At 42.7% G+C, this 14387-nt stretch overlaps 1 protein-coding gene across 1 annotated transcript; it reads right to left on the bottom strand.

The window, feature by feature from the left end:
• Nucleotides 1-271: 271 nt before the first annotated feature.
• Nucleotides 272-8060, bottom strand: LOC110979690 (NACHT, LRR and PYD domains-containing protein 3-like). Its single transcript, XM_022235713.2, has 5 exons — nt 7844-8060; nt 7527-7664; nt 5938-6201; nt 5690-5713; nt 272-5398 (listed from the first exon to the last, which is right to left on the bottom strand). Exons 2-5 carry the CDS (start codon nt 7654-7656, stop codon nt 2466-2468), a joined length of 3351 nt encoding a protein of 1116 aa, XP_022091405.2. The 5' UTR covers nt 7657-7664; nt 7844-8060; the 3' UTR covers nt 272-2465.
• Between the last annotated feature and the right edge of the window lie 6327 nt (nt 8061-14387).

Genomic DNA, 14387 nt, shown 5'->3' with positions numbered 1-14387 from the left:
TTGCAAAGCGTTGGCCAATCACAACGCGCGAAATGACCCATTCCAAACGCTCATTGGGTTGACAGACTTTGCGCATTGTGATTGGCCAACGCGTCGCAAACTCGTCGCCTCTCTCTCTCTCTCTCTCGGTATGTAACTCACATCGTTTTTGGACTTTTTTTGGACAGTTTGGACGTTTCTTTGGACATCATTACAGTCATTTTTGAAGTGGTAAAACCATTCTTTGAACGACAACCGAGTCTTAAATCAACACAACACCGAACTGCGTGTGTAATGCTTTGGTTGATTTTTATATAACACTTAAAATTAATACATTATTCACAGGTACCGGCTTATACCTCTCTTGAAATGCTTTAGAGCCAGCTTACATTGTGCTTCATAATTACTATCATGTACATTCTCCTGTTTGTTCCATTGCATTCTTCCATGATTCTCATAATAATGTAAACAGAACTGACACATTCAGCAATGTTTGTACTGATGCCGGTACAAGCCTTCCTGTCCCGTATACAGTGTCGACCTGTAGAAAACTTTTATCATCGCTGGCTTCGATGACCTCTGTAACTAAAGTTAGGCTTGTAAATACAAAGTGAATCATTTACTAACTCGATCAAGTGGCTCTGCTGAAGCACAATGCAGAATTTTGATCCACACAACACACACAAAGTACGAAAGCAGTTGGTGCTCAAACCAAAATTAAGCTTACAAACTAAAAATGAATCGGTTAATTTCAGTACAAAAAAGACACATATTTTTAGTTTGGGATGAAACATAACACTGACACGACTAACTGTTTGCACTTCCGCTCCAAAGTGTGAGGCCTACATGTACAATGCTTCTAATAGAATCTTTCGACCGGTGATAAACAAAAGCTAAACAGAATCACACACATGCATTGCAAAGAATTGGTGAACATTGGACAACTTACAACACACAAAGTCAAGTTCAGTTGCAATTTAACAGATCTCCGTGTTAGGAAACATTTTGTTTACACTACATTTACAGAAAACCAGCCATTGCATAACATTGATACTCATAATTAAAAAAGCACTTTAGTTCGCAAGTAGATACTTTCTTTAGTCTCAGCTAAAAGATAATTACATTTATTTTATTTACCGAAAATGGGTCACTTGGGAGACATTCCCATAGGAACGTGCAGAAAATTTTTCAAACTTTACCGTCCCATAATTCAATATTCCCTTATCCGATCTTAACCAAACTTTGCATGTTTTCCTTTCAGACCCTAATCTATCATCTCTCAAAATGTGGAAAATAAATTTTTCCTCTTTTTGGTAGTTGGAGCATTAGGGAGACATTGAAATGTCTCCCTAATGACCGATGTCTCCCTAATGTTGAAAAATTTACCACAAAATGTCTCCCAAGTGACCTATTTGGAAATATTTGCATTATTTAACTGATTATATTATACTGCTCCATGATTATGAGACAGATCTTATCATACATGTCATTTATGTACAAGTTGTTAATCTTGTGGATATTTTGCGGTTCAAAACATTCGGTCACTATGTGCGCCCTAAATACAGAAACCATTGTACTGACCAAGCTTGTGTACGAGGTTGAACCTCTCACCTTGATATAAACAAGAACGATAGTGCCGTCCTGAGTCGAGCTTAAGGCAGTGTTGTAGTCGAGTACTTTCCGAGTACCAATGTTCTCTGCAAAATACTGAACTGGGTAAGAGGGAATAAAGCCAGAGTGCTCAGGCATTTGATGGTAAATGTGCAAATGTAAGATTACAAAATAAATGTTAGACTTCAGACACTCCCTGTTGTGTAGAATTTAAGTTTTGAGGAGAAAAGTACTCGGAAAGTACTCGGCGGAGTACTTTCCGAGTACTTTTGTCCTAAAAAGTTAATTTTAATCAAACAGCGATGGTCTGAAGTCATTTCGTTGCTTTGTAATCTTACCTTTCTGTATGCACCATCAAATGCCGATGTACTTCAGCTTTGTTCCCTTCTAACTAGTTAAATATTTGGTAGAGAACTTGGATCTCAAAAAGTACTCGACTATATCACTGGCTTAAGGATGGCATTATGTCCTATTTACTTGCCCATAACCTGTTCTTTCGTCACGTAACGATTACTTTTGAGTAAACTAATTCATTTTCCGCTATATAATTTGTTACGGTCTTGGGGCTAGGGCGGATCCCGAATCAAATGGGCGGGGGGACTTTTTAATGTAATATCCAATAGCCTTTCTTGTTATGAGGCTAAAATTGCAGGCATTTTGAAAGCTTTCAGTAGGAATGGGCATGAAGTAGTCTTATATATAGTCTATATAAAAAATAGAAATATAATTTAATAATTAATTTAGCTTTGCCTTCTTGCCCCCCCATTCTCATCCGCTAATGTCTAAGGCCAATGTCTTGTATAACTGCGAGTCCAGTCTGCACGCATACCATGGACTGTGGCTTCAACTGTGTGCTTTGATTGCAGTGGTCATATTCATGCCAACAGATTGGGAAGAAATTCTCGAATAACCTGCTTAACGACAGCGTCATCAACACATTTGCTCCAGAGCCACACCTCGGTTAGGTACCGGAAGCTTTGGAGATGTTTAGTCAGAGCCCTCACTGCCTCCAGACTGAACTCGTTGTAAGAAAGATCGAGCTCTTCCAAGCCATCCTGCCCAGCTGGGAGTAGGTATTTCAAGTATCCGACGTCATCGTCATTCAGTCCACATTCGGCTAGTTTCAACTTCTCCAAGGATGGACCAATGAGGGGAGCAAGATGAATCACGTTGCCCTGCATGTTGGTGCCAGTTATCTCGAGATTCGTCAAACAACACTCCCCGGGTACTGAGTCCAGCAGGCGAATAACATCTGCTGCTGGTCGTTCACGCATGAAGAGTTTGAATCTCTCCACCAGAGAGGACAAACGGCAACTGAATTTTGTGAGTTGCTCAACATCGTAGACACTCCCTTCCACAACAGTGAGCGAGAATTCCAACCTCCCAAGGAGCCGTTCGTCAAGCGTACTGAGTGTTTTCTCAAACAATTCCATCTCCTCATTCCCTCGCTCAGACATGATATAATAGATGACTATCCATCCACTGGAGGCAACCCTGCCACTCGTCGAAAAACTTTGCTTCAGTTGCTCTGCATCTTCATACGAGCTACATGGAAACCACTGAGATGCCTTCGTCGCGTTTGCTTCCAGTTGAGGAATGTTTTGCTTAAGCACTTGCTCAACGCGGTCTTCATTACCGACGTTATCCAGCGACAAGTCACACAGCTCGGGAAGATGCTGAAAATGACTCGCAAGAGCCTCCACCGCATCCATACTGAAAACGTTGTCATCCAGGTAAAGATCTGTCAAACCATGGCCAGCAGGGAGAATGCCCATCAAGTCTTTGGCATCATCATCATCCAGTTCACAGTCAGTTATCCCCAGTGATTTTAGAGAGGAACTAACAAGAAGACCCAAGGCAGGCACACGACCATGCATGTTGACACTGTCTACAGAGAAGCTCTGTAAGGCATGATCTTTTAGCGCATCCAGTAATGCGTACACATCTTCTGGGGATCTTTTTGATACACAGATATTCCATACTTGACTAGGCACATGGGAGATACACTTTAGAAGGTTCTGAGCTCCGTAATCTGACTCTGCAAAAATCTTGACCTTTATACACATCAACTTCCTGCTTAGCAACACCTTATCTGCTGTTCTAAGTACCTTCTCAAGCGTCTGCAACATATCAACTCCTTGATCTGACAAGACACATTCAACGATCAAAGTCCATAGCTTACTTTTGCAACTCCGGAAGATATCTCCAAGCATTTTTACGTCCACACACGATCTGCAGTAGATGACGAAGGACGTGCCTTTTAGCGGCTTAATACCGGACTCGAGGTAGAAGTGCAGCGCCGCCATTTGCTCTTGGCCCCAGCAACTCAACCAATTGGGGCGCTCCAGTTTGAACGCCAACCTTGTTGACCCAGACTCAAATAACAACAAGCGTGCCAACGATTGCTGATCTACGTCGTCACTTCCCTTCCTTCTCATCTGGCTCAGAATGAGACCAGCAGCCTCCTCTGACAAGCCACAACAAAACCGTAACACATACTGCATTTTCATGACACCAACTGAAATAATATTTTGCAGATTCTGGCGGAAACCCTCCCGCTGTTCTCCGTCCTTAGTGAGCAGGCTTGTAAGATGGTATGCTGCACAGTATTCTTGGAAGGACTTGTGGAGAAAAGTAACCACCTCAACATCACTCAAGCCACTTGCGACCTTTTCTTTTTGCAAGAGACCTGTTTCCCGGCCATTCTTCAAAACTACATCACGCCCAGCGAAATCTTTTGGGTTAAAATATACTGTGTCTTCTTCTAGAAGGCCCTGTAAGGAGACTTCTCCTAGCCCCTCGAGGATTGTTCTCATCAGTTGCTGAACGCCACTTTTATTTTCACCAGTGTCACTTGCACTGTGGCAGCGCTTAATTAGAGCTTCTACAAACTCTTTGTACACTGTCGTTAATTTGTCTGGCAACGGTTTCGACGCGTCGGGTCTGTTCAGCCAAAGCAAACATAGCATGCGTGCAATGATCGGACATTGTGACAGTTCCTGGAGAGATTGGTTGGAATCCAACCACGAGATTAAATCTCTAGCGATGGTGAGGTCGTTTGGAAAGTGGGTTTCAATGTACTTGTTTCTATTTTTGACAGTGAATCCTACCGTTTCTACCCTCGCATAATCTGGGAAGCCCTTGATGACACGCTCAACCATGTGTGGGCGAGTTGTCACCAACACACAACTTTTCAGCAAAACCTTGTTTCCCAGTAAATCACCGATTGGGTATTCACCCTCTTTCGACTTTAAAGCACTGGATGGTATTTCGTCTAACCCGTCGAGCAAGAATGCGATATCGGCTTCGTTGTCACTGATAACTCTTTTCAAATCGGACTTTTTGAGCTTGTCAGTGCGCAGTAACAGCTGATCATAAATAGCATCTAGGACACAGCCTGTTGCCATCTTGTCCAACCTTAACAAGAACATGAGCTTGAATTTGCCTACTGTTGACCCCTCGCCTTTTTTCCAGGTCCTTACTATTTTGACCAAAATGGTCGACTTGCCATATCCAGCCCCGCCTGAGAGAAGAATCATTTTCTTTCCTACCCCTTTCTCGTCATAAAATTCTTCCCACGTGTGTAATGGTTCAGTTGTGGGTCTATTCAAGATTCTAGTCGTCCGTTTCATCCTAACATCTTTACGTGTTACATGCTGCCCACTCTTAAGTAACTGTAAAGGGATGTAGAAGTCATCAATACTTAAAACTGGCAGCATAGACGAGGATATAAACTTTGGGATAAAAGCCTTGTGCTGATCGTAGAAAGTGAACAACAGATCTTGGCAAATCTCCAGTTGATCGGGGCCTGTTGTTGAAAAAGATGCATCAGTTATTGGAAAGTGAATAACACAGTAAAGTTGTACATTAAGAAGTTTTCCCCTCTATTTTTGGGAGATTTTACTGTTAACTGCATTTCAGTTTTTCATTTCAGTTTGAGTTTGTTACTGATTTTTTCTGACAGATTCAGCATGTAAATGTGCTTTGCGTGTTTAGCTCAACGTAAATCCAATACGTTCTACCTTTTTGATTAAAAAAATCAATTCTATTTTCTTCCTTTGGAGAAAATTTTAAGACTCGAGAATTCACCAACACTTACCCGATAGAGCGCTTGTCTGTATACCTAATGAACAAAACATAAAACGTAATAAACATTGCGCCTTTACAATATTTTTCACATGATATTCAGTATTTTTCAAATATATGTACATATTTAATTTAGAGAAAAAAAAAGAGATTGAGGGGTGTTTTCATAAGAAATTAATTTATACGTGACCATCATTTGTCTATATTAATACCTAGATATTTGCTGGACACATAAAATGCTCAAAGAGTACTCATAATTACCTTGCACCATGTTGGCAATGTCGACTCTTTTGATGTCTGTCAGCGCTGTGCATAATTTGGTCATCTGGTCTTTGACGCTGAGGGACTGAGACTGTGTCCATTTCACGAGCATGTTGAAACCTTGATGTACAGTGTCATTCGGGATATCACCCACGATAGCGTCAACCTCTGAGCTGGTAATGCCGAGATAAATGGCCAATGCTTTCCAATTCCGACCAAGCTTTTCAGCCATCTTGTGTAGAATTGTTTCGTTTACGCATTGCTCTGTAAGAGTAATTATGTGGTACACATTAAGTGCTCTGAACTCTGAATAAAACGGTCTGCAACAATGTAAAAGTTCAAACAGAAATGCCAACAGAAATTACGGATGGAGCGCAAGGACAACACCAACAGTGACCTCTTAATTTTGATGATGCCGAATGTCGCTTTCTGTTCACAGCACTTCAGTGATAAACAATGACATTGAGCGAGTGCAAGCAAACCCACGAAATGAAAGAGCCCTGTGACTCGGAACTTATTTCTGACCCACCCAAGTGGTCGCAGTTTCACGAAGAGACAAATTTCTCACTGGGGAGTAAAACGTAGGTTTATGGAAAATTGCATTTAAAGTTGGTCTCTTTTTCAAACGCTTAATTTCCTAGTATTTTGCATTCCTTCGAATTCAAAAACGAGGAGATTTTACATGACACAAAACTACAAAGTAATATTTATAGAAGCTAATTAGAATTGTTAATTATCTAAACAAACAATTTTATCTGTTCGTGAAACACTAAAATACGTGTGACTTTTGGTCTCTTCGTGGAAACGGCACACACACAGTACACGCTTTCGCCATAGCGCGTGCCAGTTGCAACATTGTCACGTTTGTATATATTTCTGGAGTCAAAAATTTGTCTCTTCGTGAAAACTACAAATTGAGTTTTGCCTATGGTTTTGCTCGTTTTGCCAACGTTATGTCTAGAGAAGATGAATTTGTCTCTTCGTGACAACGATAAATGAGGCAGAGTTGAATTTTGCCTTAAATAAATCATCGTGGTTTGGGTGATTTCAAATGGTTACATCAAGTTGTAGGCATTGCATAGCCTAGCTGAATTTGCCCCCCCTCCCCCAACAAACAAAAACTTAATGGAAAACATCATGATTAGGGGCCAATTTGTCTCTTCGTGAAAACTCTCAGGATTAGTGATCCCACCCAGAGAAAGTCATTGTCACGTTTGTATATATTTCTGGAGTCAAAAATTTGTCTCTTCGTGAAAACTACAAATTGAGTTTTGCCTATGGTTTTGCTCGTTTTGCCAACGTTATGTCTAGAGAAGATGAATTTGTCTCTTCGTGACAACGATAAATGAGGCAGAGTTGAATTTTGCCTTAAATAAATCATCGTGGTTTGGGTGATTTCAAATGGTTACATCAAGTTGTAGGCATTGCATAGCCTAGCTGAATTTGCCCCCCCCTCCCCCAACAAACAAAAACTTAATGGAAAACATCATGATTAGGGGCCAATTTGTATCTTCGTGAAAACTCTCAGGATTAGTGATCCCACCCAGAGAAAGTGGATTATTACGGCGATGTACTGCCTCAGAATGTACCTTCAGGCGTTTGTGCAACCTGAAGTCCACTCACAGACGGCCGACTGGAAGGACCTTCTTCATTTCCCTTTAGTGGAGCCCGTCCTTCACTGCTCGCAACCCCAGATTCATTCGCCGAAGCTTCATCCATTCTGCGCCCTTTGGAGTAAAAGACACTTAGATCCGTGAGAAGGAATAAATCATTAAGGAAGCTGGCACCAGTCCTGAAGTTCAATTGCGCGGTTGGAGCATTTGCGCCGTTACCTCTACTGTGATTTTTCTCGAACAACTAGTCAGCCTATTTGTATATGTGTCAGGTAATTCAATCTAAGGCCTACCTGTGCGTCTGGTATGTGAGTAAGTCCTGGGGCAGGTCTCATATCAGGTCTCTGATATGCATGTTGATTTCTGGATATAGACAGGTGTGATGTATAACCTTGGGTACACTGGGCTTAAAATCAGAAACAATGAAATGGAAATCTCATCCGGTTTTTCGTTTTGGTAAAGATGGCGTCTGTTACTGTTGGTAAAAATGGCGTCGAAATGCGACTTAGCGACTTCGACGTGGGCATGAAATCACGTGATTTAGGACGAAACCATTCTCAGGTAGTTTCTTTGACATGAAAAATACGCATTCCACTTTTTTTTGTTATTTTGCAGAACACTGACCATGTCTATACAAAAATATTAATTTTCTAATGATACAAAAATTAATGGAAATAATCATCACTATTCGTGGTCTATAAGTGTCAAGAAGTTTTCTGATTCCTAAACCGAATTGAGTTTATCATCAGCAATAAGGTTTTTCCTACACTAAAAAAATAGACCGTTGCTATATGTACATTGCCAAGTTGAACATTTATCGTTTATCCTCGACCTTTGAGCTCATAGTTCTGAACTGTAGAACATCAGCATGAATGACGCTTTGATCTTGATGTTTACATCTGTTGTGGAGGTCGTTGGAAGAAATAAAGGCGGCTCAATTACTTATGTATTACCTTATCCCAACAACAGCAAATACGGGATCAATATATTTTCTTATGATGCTTACTGAGAATTCTGTTCCTTGAGAAGAAAAAAAAGTGTTTTAGTTCCAGTTTGTTCAACAAACACACTTGAAATCTTGGAATTCATCCTTTTATCAACATTCTAAAAACTCAGAATATCTGGTCTTTTCCTCGACTGTGTTGGACGCAGGAGCTGATTTGTACAGTTGACATAATTATGAGGCATATAGTGCGCTTTTTAACTGTGTAAACCCAGAATTTAAAGTTTCGTCACATCAGATCTTGACATTTCCTTCTGCTTACAATAAAACAATAAAAAGCCACAGTGTTGGGCTAAATTTCAGGCATTGTTTGACTTTAATAAAAGCCTACTTTGGACATAGTGCTAATTTAGAAAAAAAAACTCGTTGCACTGATTTGTGAATTTTGCTGCGTTTTGTTTCGAAAAAGCACAGAACTTGAAACGTTTTGGTTGTGTTCGATCGAGATATATAGATATATTTATATACGATGCTATTTTGTGAATAAAGAATGTTAGTTTAGATGAAATTCGGTCGAAGTTCCGTCTCAATGATTTTCATCTTTTTCCAGCGAAATATCGAAGACATTAATTCACAGCAGACGTGAAAACACGAAATACACGTTGAAATTATACACCAAACACACACTTACCAAGTCTCTCATCTGCCTCCAGTGTAATAATCATTTTTGGCTATGAAATTGGCCTTTTCACTTGTTTTAAACAAAATATGAGGCTATGTTTAGAAGGGCAAAAGCTCCCCTAAACACAAAGAATGGCACACATTGGAGACAAGAAAATCCAGTCGTCTTGGAGAGAGAGAAAAGTGGAAATTCAAAAAAAAAAAAAAAAGGAAAAAAAAGGAATTTAAAAACAGACGCAAACCCCTTTTTACTCATCCTATGGAAAAATGAAGTAGGAGGCAGGGTTATTATTTTCGCAACAAAACATTACAACCCAAAAATTGAATTTTTATATAAAAAATTATTATTATTCAGTAGGATTGTCATATAAACGGAATAAAACGCACACACACAGGGCTACTCTTAGATGTAAAATTTCCACATCTCCTTTTCCATCAATATCTTTTTCTCAAATCAATTACTATCCATACTTCAATAGATTTATTTTATTTCCATCAAGTATGGCTTCGGCTTTCGGCGTCAGTTTTTTTTTGGAGCTGTCATAACGTTGGTCAGGTTTGGCGACACCACAGACCCCAAATAACTACCGACTAGCAACAGGGGGCGCCAGAGCGAAACATCGGGCTGCCAAATACTAATCCACTTGTCGTAATGTAAAATTTCGAAGAAATTATGATTCTTGAAATGAGTATACTTACTTCTTCCTCTGTATTACTTATAGAACATTTCCTCAAACCCCCACTCATCGTGCTTAAAGATAAAAACATCTCTGTCACGTGTCCACATCCGGGTCCCTTCACTATCCTCACAACGCATGTGCACCAGTGCTTCTTTCAGCATCTGAAACATGCCAGGGGAGAAAAATCAATGTAGAGAGGCCGGGACGGAGGGTGGGAGCGATGCAGAAGTAAGTGTATTCAATTCAAGAATCATAATTTCTTCGAAATGTACATTCTTTCTCATTCGTATACTTACTTCTGCCTCCGTATTACTTATGGGACAGATTCCCAAAGCAGTATAAAGGAGGAGGGAGCCAGCCTTCCTAAATTAACTGCTCCTCCTGCTCACCCAGCATACAAAAAAAACCAAAAAAGAAGAAAACCTGAACCAAAGAACACTGTACACAGACAACGCTAAAAAGATATGGTTCTCACCGGTTCCTTCTAATCCTGATGAAGCAAAACTGTTCTGCCAAAATGGCCCTCAGCTCGTTTCCACAGGTTAAGACCATAGTGTTGTGCAAAGGTCGACGAACTTCTCCAGTCTGCTGCTTTCATGACATTATTAATAGAGGCTCCATTAAACATTGCCTAGGATGTGGCCATGGCAAGGGTAGAATGAGCTTGGACTGAGTTTGTCAAAGGGATGCCAGCAAGTTGGTAACTTTCCTCAATTGCCTTTACCAACAAACCTGAGATGGTACGCTTGGACACAGGGTGCCCTCGTTGCTTGCCACCAAAAGCAACAAACAGGTCCTGCTCCCGAACAGCCACCAGGGAGGATGTTCGACTGATATAAATGGATAAAGCCCGTTTAACACAAAGGCCTAAATTGGCATCTCCAAATTCTGGAAGGAAAATATCCTGGCCCAAATGGAGTGGAGTGGCAGTCTTAGGGAGGAAACCTGGAACAAAACGTACCCTTAACCCACCAGCTTCAAAACGCGGGTAAGGGGTTTCACGACCCATAGCCTGAAGCTCGGAACATCGTTTCGCTGATGCGATAGCCACCAGGAAAATAGTCTTAAGGGTACAATAATGCAAAGATGTCTCTGCTAAGGGTTCAAAAGGAGTCTGCTGCAGAGCCCGTAAAACCACATCCAAACTCCACCCAGGAAGTAACATCCGAGGGGGGTGTTCTTGTGAAAAGCTCCTTTCAGAAACCTGCAAATAGTTTCATGCTGACCAATAGGCCTTCCACGGAGACCATTATAGAACTTTGTGATGGAGGATCGGAAAACACCTAGCGTCCGGTAAGCTAATCCCTTCTCAAGCAAGGACTGCAGGAAGGTGCATATTTCCCCTACAGATGCTGAGCATGGATCTGTACCCCGTGAAGCACATCAATCTCGAAACACTGACCATTGCCTATTATACACCTCTCCTGTGGATGAGCGGACGTCACTGGATTGTGTCAATAACCTCTTTTGAAAGGCCTGCCTGGCAGAGCAGTCTGCGCTCAGTTTCCATGCCGTGAGAGGGAAATCTTCCGGTCTGGGATGGCATACGCTGCCCAACCACTGTTGCAGAAGATCGGGATGAGATGGAAGCTGAATGGGAACATCCACTAGGAGGTCTAACATTCTCGGCAACCATGAGCACCAAGGCCAATTCGGGGCTATGAGGATCACCACACATTTGTAACGCTCTATGCGATCCAGAACCAAATGAATCATTGCGATAGGGGGAAAAGCATATGCTGTCAACCCGTCCCAATTCAGAGTTAAGGCATCCACGTGAAATGCCTCGCTTCACGGGTCCCGCGAGAAAAACACTGGGAGCTGTCTGTTGCTGGCTGTTGCAAAAAGGTCGATCACTGGCTCGCCCATTTTCCGGAAAAGAGACTTCACAACTGAACGAGACAGGCTCCACTGGGAATTCATCAACGTCTGCCAGGACAGCTTGTCGGCTAGGTTGTTCTGGGATCCTTGAATGTGCACTGCAGACTAGACGATCTGATTCTGAACACACCATAGCCAAAGTCTCCAAACCGCCGTACAAAGGCTGGGAGATCTTGTTCTCCCCTAGTTGTTTATCTGTGACACCACCGTGGAATTGTCTGACTTTATTAGGACCCGTTTGCCCTTCAGAAAGGGGCAAAAGTGGTGAGAATCTTTCATCACTGACATTAACTCCTTCATGTTGATATGCCAGGATTGAACTTAGATTTGCGACCACAGGCCCTGGACAAACTGACTCTCCGCGTGGGCTCCCCAACCATAGTCGCTCGAATCCGTCGTTAGAGTGATCTCTGGGGCAACCCCCCTCGGGGCCTCCTGCAGCAAATTCTTCTCTACCCTCCACCACTGCAGGTGATGCAGAAGATGGTCGTTGACTGGAATCAAAGCCTCCAGATTCCTCGAGGCCGGCCGCCAAAAATGGAGCAGGTACAACTGAACTGGAGTCACGTGAAGCCTGGCAAGCCAAACTACTTCTATACAGGCTGCCATCATCCCAAGGAGCTGCAAGAACTCCTGAGCGGCAGCCTGACTCCGATCTATAAACTGATTTACAAACTGTAACAACTCTACCTTCCTCTCCTGGAGAAGACAAACTACATTCAGATTGGTCTTGAAGTGACCGCCTATATATACAAGATTCTGGCTGGGAGTCAAACTGGACTTCCCCTTGTTGACTAAAAAACCACAACTTTCTAAAAGAACAAAATTTGTGTTGACTCCTTCTTGAGCTAGAACCTTGCTCGGAGCCCTTATCAACAAATTGTCTAAATACGGAAACACATGGGCCCCTTTCATTCTCGCCTTGGCCACAACAGGTGCCAGGATTTCCGTGAACACTCTCGGTGCTGACGTGAGACCGAAGGGAAGAACCCGAAATTGAAAAGTCTTCCTCCAGATATGGAACCGCAAAAACTTCCTGTGACATTCCCTCACTGGAACGTGCATGTAGGCATCCTTCAGATCTATTGAGCAAAGCCAATCGAAGGGTTTTACTGCTTTCTTTATTGACCGGAGGGATTCCATCTTGAATTTCTGCTTCTTTATAGACTTGTTCAGAGGTCGTAGGTTGAGGATTGGTCTTAACCCTGAGGGTTTCTTCGGCACCAATAAAAACGTTGAATACAACCCCTCGTTTTGATTGATCTGAGGCACAGGCTTGATGGCGTTTTTGCCTAATAAGGCGTTGACCTCGTCGAACATAACAGAAGAACCTGTTGCCAGTGAGCCGACAGAAGTTTTTTTGATTCTGTTGAAATAGGGCACTTCCTGTAATTCCAAAAGATGACCGGATCGCACGATCTCGAGAACCCATTGGTCACTTGTAATGTGTTGCCAAAAATCCTCCTTTTTTTGAATTCAACCCCCCACCGGATCCTCTGGTTGAACGGGAAGGGCCCGCATTATCCTATTGTGATTTCAAGGAAGAGGTACCTCCACCATGGGTACTACGCCGAAAAGTCCCTCTTTCCTGACGACCCCTTTGGAAGTTGGCCTTTGGGCTCCGAGAATTACTCCCATCCAGCCGAGGTTTCTTGGGTGGACCCCCTTGGAAACCATGGTTAAAGGTTTCCCTCTGAGAGGAGGAAGGTTTTCGACGGAGGACATTGGTGGACTTGGGCTTGTACGCTTGCCTGTACATCTGAGACACAGAATTCTCAAACAATTCATCATGCCTTGGGTGAAGTAACAATGAATCACCACCGTCATCACGTGTAAGGTTGCTGTCGTGGTTGCCCCCACGTGGCAACTCAGAACCTCTAGTTGCGACAGACTCAGAGCCAACGGAGCCCTGCACGGGAGTCCCTGGCTGAATATGCCTCATACCCAGACCTTCAACGGAAGCCGACTGGCCAAGGGGAGGGGCCTCATCACCCAAACAGGAAACAGTATGGGGGGTAACTCCTCTTGAAGGGCCCAACTCCTGGGCCAAACCTTGCATCATACTCTGCATCATATGTTGCATGCGTTTTTCAAAGTCATTGAGACTTTGTTGGAACTCTGCCCTGTCAACAAACCACCCCACGGGGGCATTAGTGGGGCTGCACTAAGCCCCTGGCGATTACAAAGCCGCTGCCTTATCTGCCAATCTCTGTTTGTTCTTTTCCTTAGCCTCATTCACAGAGGAAGACCATAATTCTGAGGATAAACTGCCCATCTTCAGACACAGATCACAGGTATGCCCATTAGAACCAAAACGGCATTTAAAGCACAGTGAGCGTGGGTCATCCACCCCCAGAACCCTACGACATGTTCCGCTAGAACACGGTTTCGTCATTACGGTAGGATGCGGGCTGTCAGCCATATTTTCCCGCTCCGTACACTCGGTAGCCGCCATGACGGGAACTCCCCACGAAAGATCCGCAGACGGGCTAAAATTTTTGCTTTAAGTTGCCACCTACTGCAACAGAGCAAACTATAATACTAGTCTACACCTAACAAAGGTGTACAAATTACACTTACTCACCCCTGATGTGCGCCTTTACCCGTAAATTCCTTCGAGCTTCGTAGTTTTTTGGGACACGAGAAAAAACA

This window comes from Acanthaster planci, linkage group LG07, assembly GCF_054643075.1.
Source record: "Acanthaster planci isolate LZ-2023a linkage group LG07, COTS_SCS, whole genome shotgun sequence".
Lineage (NCBI taxonomy): Eukaryota > Metazoa > Echinodermata > Asteroidea > Valvatida > Acanthasteridae > Acanthaster > Acanthaster planci.
This window is presented reverse-complemented; position numbering and strand designations above follow the sequence as displayed.